This window comes from Rattus rattus, chromosome 8 (genome assembly GCF_011064425.1).
Source record: "Rattus rattus isolate New Zealand chromosome 8, Rrattus_CSIRO_v1, whole genome shotgun sequence".
NCBI lineage: Eukaryota > Metazoa > Chordata > Mammalia > Rodentia > Muridae > Rattus > Rattus rattus.
In genome coordinates this window covers 81,687,364-81,696,391 of record NC_046161.1, presented here as the reverse complement: position 1 = coordinate 81,696,391, position 9,028 = coordinate 81,687,364, and the positions used below count along the sequence as shown (strand labels likewise).

Genomic DNA, 9,028 nt, shown 5'->3' with positions numbered 1-9,028 from the left:
CTTGACAATTAAATAGTTATATTAATAAAGTAGGGAAAGCTAGCAATCCTCTTGTTTGTTTTTTCTAAAAGTTAGAGAACATTCTCTTTCTCAATGAGATATGAAAAGCTGTATTACAGTAATGGCCTTGACTCCCTAGACTCCTCAGTGACTGAAGGACTCTATGTTCAAGCTGGTGGTTCCCACAGAAGCTGAGGCTGGCAAGGGGCATGCAGCTAGGGAATGTAGAAATGTAGAAGTACACATTAAAGCCAGATGTGGTTGGTGGTGTATATCGGTTAAAACAGATCTCAGGGGCACTGAGAGTTGGGGGCTAACCTGAGCTACGTAGCAAGAATGGCTCCAAAACAGAACCAAGAAGTAGCAGCTCGAGTACGCTCTGTCAGTCTGAGCTCACGTGTACTGTCGATCTAAGCAGCAGAAACGTGAAAGTTTAGTGTTTCTCACTCTGCCCCATAGTCTAATAAATAATCTTTTAGATATAGAGTACTTAAATTCAAAATAAGAGACAAAATAACACCGAAAGCACATAAAAAAACAAACCTTCAATCAAACTGAGAGGTAAGGTTTCCAAGCCAGCTTCTCAAAGGATTGTTCTTTCTCAGCATGTTCCGGTCAGCTTGGATTGCCACTTCCTAGCTAGCTTTCCTTCAGATGGACATCCTATCTTCCTCCCAGACCCACCGTACTCCGTAAGTGTACATTAATTCCTTCCTAATGGAAGGACATTGCAGCAAATATGACGGTGCTGCCCTAAATTGAAAGATGACATCTGATTAACAAGAAATGAGGCAGCAGATGATGCACATAGGGCTTGGTTGTTGCCACAGAGGAAACCATGTATGTGCAGCCTGCTGAGTGACAGGAATGGGAAGGGGGTCTTCCTACTGCCATTCCCTTGGGAGGGGCATGGTTCACTGGGTCCTCTCAACATCTTTATCCATACTATAAACAGCTCCAGCCCATCCACTTTCTCCACCACACTGTTTACATGCACACCCGTGCTCCCTATCAAGCTAGAAGTTCCTTTCAGAAAAAGAAATAGAGGCGCACCACTCCAGAGTGCTCAAACTTGGTTTTTATTAGCACAGTTCTGCCTCCAGGAGACATAGATAACCAAGGGCACTCACTCACTATTTGGGTCCTGGTTGTATATCTGACCCTACTGCTTCCAGGTTAGACCTGCTTTCCTCAGGTATAGAGAGGCCCATGAAGGGCAGGCATGAACTCAGGGTTCCTTTCTCCTCGAGGTGGAAGAGGATACAGCAATCTAATGACTGATGTATCATGGAGTAGTGGCAGGACCCTAAGCTGCCCTGGAGGCCCGGGTCCTTGGCGTTCTCCCTCAGACTGGATCACTGCCCCCCCATAGTGGCCAATCCCTAGTCTGACCCGTAAACATTTTTGGCCAATGTTACACACACAATACAATCAGATTACTGGGCTCTGAGCTTCAGTTGCTGGAGTGCAAGGATCAGATATGTGCACAAACAACGAAGTGTGGCCTTTGGTCTCCTTGTAGCTCTCCCTTCACCCTGTGTCACACCGCCATCCCTGCAGGAGCCCGAGACCTCCTGAGGGGGCAGTGGGGAGGAACTGCAGGGTTAGGAGTGGACAGCTCTGTTAATGGGTCGTTTTTCTGTAAAGAAGCTTTTCAGCAGTAGCACCTGGCTGAAGCTGACCACAAACAGGGCGATAGTCTCTCCTACAGACCAGTAAGACACTCGACTATTAAGGTCTTCAGCTCGGGCTCGGTCCTGAGCCTCCCGCAGTCGGTAATGTGTCTGGGAGTCGATCACAGTCTTCAGAGCCTCATGAATCGTTACACAGGCAGACTCCATCTAGGCAGGAAGAAAAAGTTGTCAGTTGCTAACCGTAAGTCAGGCAGCGTAGAATCCAGCAGCCAATGCTTACTGCAAAATCCTAGGTATCAGCCACTGGTGCCTCTGACGGTCTATGTTAAGCACTTTATGTGGTTTTACAATCCTGCAGAAAACCTAGGGGGAGCTCAAAGAAAGAAACTTATTCAATACTTAAGTTTAGTAAGTGACAGAATCAGCCTATCAGTGTAAGCCCTATCCTGTGTCTCTTCATTTCATCCTCACAATGCCCTGACAGACACAATCACCACCTCGGTCAAGGACAACCAGATCATGGCTTACTTATCCTCACTAATAAAGAAACCGAGCTCAAAGAGGCTAGACGAACTGCTTGAGGCACATGACTAACAAGCCGGGGGAACTAGACTCCTTTATGCTGAACTTTGAATCCACTGCTTATTCTACTGCATACTGGATGCCTACAGTTTCATGTCTAAACACAAACATGTGTGAACACACGACCATGCACATACACGCACACGCTCACACCTAACTTCACAGTTTCTTATGCCTGCTAAAACAGTCTATGTTGTAGGCAGATCTCTGCAAACATCTGCAACACCACCACCACCACTGGTCCTTGCTCCCTACCCAGGAATTTAAGACATGGGGAGCCACCATTCCTGTGGTTACAATGTTACTTGGAACAGCTGACCTTAAGACAGAGAGGGGGGTGATACTGCAGCTGGATCTACTCACACGACCCCTTACAGTAGAGATTCTTTCTCTAGCTGGAACAAAGAAGAAAATCCTACAAAAATCAGTAAAATGTCTCATGTGGCAGACAGCATAATGGTTGTCAATGAAACAGGGTCCTTGGCCATATGGCTAAGGGAATCAGGCCAATCACCACTAATAAGAACGCAGACAATTCCTCTTCTCACACAAGCAGGTCAACAACAATCGAATCTTAGCTCTCTAAGACTATGAGGAGAGGACCAGTGAACCTGCTCAGACTCTGCTCCCAGAGTTGTGAGGTGAGAGATGGGTGTGACATCCAGCCACCACGTCTGTGGTAACAGACAGCTAACACATCAGGCCTGCTAAACAGCATGAGTCCTTACTCTAGCACTGTGATTACCTGCACAAGACTGGGCTTGTCAACCTTGTCATGGAGGAAAGAGTCACAAGACCCAGCCTCTTACTGAGGATCTACAGCAGTTAATTGTTGCTGCGAGAGGCACAGCAAATGGTAAGTTATTCATGCTCCAATAAATAACCTTTACCCATGCTCCTAACAATGGCTAGAAGTAATCATAACTAATTAAACCCATTGGCTCACAAGATACAATAATAATGGGACTCGACAAATGGCTCATGGAGACACCTAAGGCACTGGCTGCTCTTTGGTGTACAGCTATACACATAGGCAAGTAATCATACACGTAAAATAATAAATCTGTTAAACCAGAGATGCAAACTGGAATTGATTAATGTTAATGGTGTAGTGGAGGAAGCCCTGAGAAAAGGAAGTCCTAAGTGAGTGTGCTCTACTTGGACATGGGCATGGCCATCAAGGATGCCAATGCCTTAGGCCAGTGGTTCTCAACCCGTGGGTCTCAACCCCTTTGGTGGTCAAAGGACTTTTACACAGGGGTTGCCTAAAACCATCAGAAATTTCAGATATTTACATTATGATTCGTAACTGTAACAAAATTACTGTTATAAAGTAGCAATGAAAAAAAAATTTATGGTTGGGGTTATCACATCATGAGAACTACATTAAAGCAGTAGGAAGGTTGAAAACTACTGCCTTAGACCCATAAGAAAACGGGCTAAGCTCAGAGAAATGGCAAAGCCTTCCTTCATGGTCCTGGTGCAAATGTGGAGAAAATGTTGATAGTCTATGCAGAAAATCTCCATTGCAGGTTTCCCCCTCAGATCTTTACAGCCTAGAGTTTGTGCCTTACAGAGGCTGCGTCTGTCAAGATTGACTAAGTCTGCCTCCTTGTCCGGCTGTGTAACTGATCGTTGTGTGACAACTCTGCTCCTTGTTTATCTGATTAGTAACTGAACCTCCTTGTACAGCTATATGCACCTCCCTGTTCAACTGTACAGAACACCCTGACCTTCCAGGGAGCTGGAACTTCTCCATCAGTGAGTGAGCCCAGACCACCCGATCCAGCTTTTCTTCCTGTGTGTCTAATGTGTTTGTCTTTTCTTCAATCCCTCGCCATCCCAGTCGGGTTCAAGTGCCTGGAGCTCTGCTGCATGCAGTATAATAGGATAAACTATGATGTAGTCTCAGAAGTTCAGTAGCAAGAGTTGAAGAGTATTTCTATGACGATTATAAAAATCAAAATAATAGGGCTGGGGATTTAGCTCAGTGGTAGAGCGCTTACCTAGGAAGCGCAAGGCCCTGGGTTCGGTCCCCAGCTCAAAAAAAAAAGAAAAAAAAAAAAATCAAAATAATAAAAGATTGAAAAGTAGTGTAGAATGCTAATTTAAGCAAGCAAAAGAAGTATAGGAAGAATAAACTCAAAAAAAGTCCTTACAGAAAAAGTATACATTAATAACAAAGTAAACACAGCCAAAAAAGAAAGTGGTTACAAAAGACACCTCCACGGTCTAGCAGAAGAGGCCTCTTCCTTCCCAGAGACCAAAGCAATATTCAGGAACTTGCTGCTCCTCACTCTCTACTTCCAGACAGCCCTACAGTTGACACAGCACTGTCAGAGAAGATGATCTTCATTAAGGCCCCTGTGCTGGCTAGGAGGGGCTTGGGGGGAGTCTAAAGTCAGAGAACTTATGGAAAAAGAAGAGCATTAGAAGGAAAAGTGGATAGACACATACATGGGTGGTGTGTGTTCTTCAGCCACAGGCTGTGTATGTGCATATATGTGTGTATACATATAAGTAGGTGCAAACACACACATGCTTTCATTTATATAAATCCACAGGTATTCTGTTTTGAAGAGCCAGGGTATGGCTCCTTTGGTTCTCAGAGTTAGAAATCCACTCTCTAAGCTCAGCTCTGTCACAGCACACTCGGAAACCTGGTGGTCACCAGGTCCACTGAGTGGGAACTCCTCTGACCTTGGCCCTAGCCTGACACTTCAGCATGGGTCCACCACCTCTTGATACTGCTAACTGGAGACAAGCCTCCAGCACATGGACCCTTGGAGTGGGGGGACATATATCAACCATAGCACATGATTAGGACACATGGCCTACGCCGTCCCCAAAGCAGTACGTCACCAACAGTGACACACACTCGAGAGTACCCCCCTACCTTAAATGCATGCTACCTCCCATCCACTGGGGTCTCCACTGACGCTAGTCTACCACAAGGCTTGTGACCACAACATTTCAGTTAGTTGTTTCGGGGGATGTGGGAAAGCAGGCATTGGCTAAAAGGGGAACCATATGATACTGAGTAAAAATGGGCTGGTGAAAGAGGAACTTTACAAACTCCACCTGCCCTCCTCACTGCAACAGAATCACACTGAAACTGAAGCTCCGAGAAAGGCTTTCTCTGTTGCTCTAACTTAACCTTTTCTCTCTCACTTTCTCTCACTGGTACAAAAGGGATTCCTTAAACTTCCATGGTTTCATCAGTGACCCACAGAACAACCTATCCCTTCAGCTGGATCTTCTATTTAAATAGCCAGAGGTGCATAGTGGGTATTGTACTGGGCAACGCATCTCTATTCTCTAACTGTCCCGAGACGGTAAAAGACTGGGCATGCGCCACAGAGATATAGAACAGAGAGCACACAGTAGGGAAGACTGGCCTTAGAGATTTGAGACATCCTGGCTTTGGTAGTGAAATAAGATGGTTATTCCTGTCTTACAGGTTCCCCAGGCCATGGTGATCAGTCATCAGATGAGTGTTTGGTGAACTCCTTTGGGTGGAAGGAGTGCCTCCTACACTGAGGTATTAAGCACATGAAGGTAGAGAGATATCAGGGTCCTGGCTCTTGGGAAGCCCAGCCGAGGTGTGGGAGGAAAGAGGGAGACTGCAGTTGGAGGCTGGGATTAGTCAATAATCTTGAGAGCCATGGGGCGTCACTGGGAACTACCCATCCTCCAAAGCTGCCTGGACTTCTCCTCCACAATGGGGATTTGTTGTTCAGAAACTGTACTTCATAGCTGCCCTCTCCTGACTTAATACACAGGTGGTCACCAAAGGAACATGAGTGGAAGTACTGTGTGTGTTACAACCACCAAGGCTTTGAGGGGGACAACTGGGCCTTTCTCGTTTCTGCCTCTCATTGGTATCCAGAGACAGAGAAGTCTGAAGCCTAAGAGAAGGGAGAAGGATGGTAAGAAAGAGCCTTGAGGCTCAGAACATAGTTCTGTGGTAGAGCATGTGCTTAGCAAGCACAAGGCCCTAAGTTCAGAAAAGAAAAGAAAGGAAAGGAAAGAAGAGATAGAGAGATAACAAGAAAGGGGAAAGGGAGAAAAAGAAAATATGAAGAAGAAGTGAGAATTTAAGAAACAAAACAAACAAACAGAGCCTAAATTCCCAAGTAATTTATCCAACCTTTTCCAAACTATCCCGGGAAGAAACTCCCAGTGTGCTAGGCACTGACGTATGGGTTTGTTATAGCAACTTGTCTTAGCCTCACCGACACACTCCTGAGGCAGGACTTTGGTCTTCATGATCTGAGCATATCACACAACAGACAGGTACATGACAGAAGTTTGAAAGAGGTGCTGTGCCAGGAAAAGACAGTTGGAAGGGTGGAGAGGAAAAGCGTCAGATATGAGAGGGCTCTGACTAGAAACAGGAGACCAGAAATATCTCTTACAGCTAGATGGTGATCTGGTTCACCCGCCAGGACAAGGACAAAAAAGCAGGAACATGCTGAGAGCAGGGCTCCCCTATTCCTGTCATGTTCACTCACCTGAGTGAGAGCTGTGACCCTATTCCCCATGTCTGGGAGAATGGGGGGCTCGTCACCCACTTGGAAGTCAAAGTAGACAGTCTTGTGAGAGAAAGTGGAGAACTCGTTACTGAAGCAGAACCGGTAAACGCCCTTGACCTCCGTCTTGTACGTGAAGCTGTCATACTGCTTCTTGGTCTCCCTGTAGATGATATTGCCCATGGGGTCTTCCACATAGCAGTCCACATCGTAGTGGCCTCCGGTGATAACCTGACAACCACAAGAAGTGTGCAGTTACAGGGAGGCAACCATTACTTTGAATGCTGACCGTAACAGGGACCACACTAAGCCTCCTATAATTTAACCCTCACCATTTTCCAACACAGATGCCACGGCACTGTGAGCTTGAACAGTTAAATTAGGGGCAGTGACCACTGTACTCAGTGTTTTTCTAGATACTGGGACAAAAACATTTGACAAAAGCCATTCAAGGAAAGAAGAGTTTATTTTGGCTCACAAATAAATCTGAGGGCATAGTTCATCATGGAGATGGCACGGTGTCTGGAGCATGAAGGCTGCGGGGGACTGATCATACGGCATCCGGAGTCAGGAAGCAGAGAGGTGAACGCTAGTATTCAACTGGTTTCCTCCTTTTAATTCAGCCTGGAACCCCAGCCCTAAGAACAATTTTACTCCAAATTAGGGTGTGGCCCTTCCCACTTCAATCTAATCTAGAAACCCCTCCACAGACATGCCCAGGGGCTTATCTCCTTGGTGATTATAGACTTCACCCACTGATGGGGAATGCTCAACGGCTTCTGGAGCCTCGCTGGGCACATCCAGAACGCTGTTGTTGTCTTAGGCAGCCTGGGCTGAGGCAGGAATAAACGCACACTTTGCATGGTGTCCACAGATACAATATGATAGGGGTCTCATGATTCCATCATACATGGAATTGTCTTCGAGCAGAAGCAACCTCCAGAGCTTCTGCCATCGAAGGGCTGTTCACTGCACACAATTGGGCTGCCTGTGTCACCTCATTTCTAGAAGTCTTGCTTTACCGTGCTCACTCATTCCTCGGACCCTAGACCGGCTCATTAAGCCTAGGGGATAGAGCCTTTACCAAAGCAACTGTTAGCTATGAGATCTGTCTACGGAGACAAAAGTGCAGGACCTGACTTTGCAGAGCCATATGGGAAGCAAAGAGGCAAGCCACATCATTGGGGAGGGTGTGTGTGTGTGTGTGTGTGTGTGTGTGTGTGTGTGTGTGTGTGTGTGTGACTCTCCTCAAGTATACACTGCCAGGGTTCGAAGTCTGCGTTGAACCCTCCTTTCCAAAAACCCCTTAATCATTCCAACTATCTCACCCCAACTCCAACTGTAAATGTATAGCTAACTTCAGCACTGAAAGTCATGCAGCCCAAGAAACAGTTGAGAAAGACTATCAGCCTGTGTCCAGCTAATTAATACAGGTGTTCACAGAGTCGAAGGGACCTGGGAAGGTCATTCTGGTCAATTCTGCAGGGGGCGACAGGGGGCGGCAACAAGCTTCCCCATCCTGGGCGCTCACCTGTAGCCTGCCTAAGTCCCCAAACCTCCTGGCTCACTTACGGAGGGCTCTGACAGATACAAACGTTTCTTTTCACGGAGAAGTCAACCGGTCTAGGGTTATCCCCGACCCCCTCAGCCTTTGGTGGCTAATCTTGGTCTCTCCGGTTGGCGGCGCACCAGTAGCCCGGTAAGACGCGGCTAGGGCCGCACCTGGTAATCCAGAGAGAACTTCACGCCCTGCTCCACCTCTTCGTGGAAGCACTGCTTGGCGTTGTCCGGCAGCTCGAAGGTGAGCTCAGCGCCCCGCAGTCGCTCGGCCCGGAGCAGGAGCAAGAGCAGCAGCAGCAGCAGCATCTGGAAGGATGAAGCGCGCGGAACCTCGTTGCCCATGATGCTCTGGGCCTGGTCCTCTCTAGGCTCCGGTGCAGCGACAGCAGGCAGAGGGGAGGGGCCCCTCCGAAGAGACGTGGCGCGAGCTCAGCACAGCGGTTCCGGGTGGCAGCATTCTGTGCGCAGCCGCACACCGGAGTGGTGGGCGGCATCCTTTCCTCCTGCTGCGCCTGCGCATCACTGAGCTTAAGCCGTATGTGTGCCGGCTGCCAGGTTGGACGCGGGTGTGTTCTTCCAGCTCTTGTAGTCAGAAACCATTGGGCTTCTAAGTCTGTTTCTGACTTGCTGTCACTTAGTGTGTCCGCCACGGCTCCCGAGAAATCCGGGACGGAGAGAACACACCTGGTAGTTAGGAGGGCCAGATAGATGAACTAAAAA

At 47.6% G+C, this 9,028-nt stretch overlaps 1 protein-coding gene across 1 annotated transcript; it reads right to left on the bottom strand.

Moving 5' to 3' along the window:
• Nucleotides 1-1,056: 1,056 nt before the first annotated feature.
• Tmed3 (transmembrane p24 trafficking protein 3) lies at nucleotides 1,057-8,780 on the bottom strand. Its single transcript, XM_032910622.1, has 3 exons — nucleotides 8,471-8,780; nucleotides 6,731-6,979; nucleotides 1,057-1,841 (listed from the first exon to the last, which is right to left on the bottom strand). The coding sequence occupies exons 1-3, from the start codon at nucleotides 8,648-8,650 to the stop codon at nucleotides 1,605-1,607; spliced, it is 666 nt and encodes a 221-aa protein (XP_032766513.1). The 5' UTR covers nucleotides 8,651-8,780; the 3' UTR covers nucleotides 1,057-1,604.
• Nucleotides 8,781-9,028: the final 248 nt, after the last annotated feature.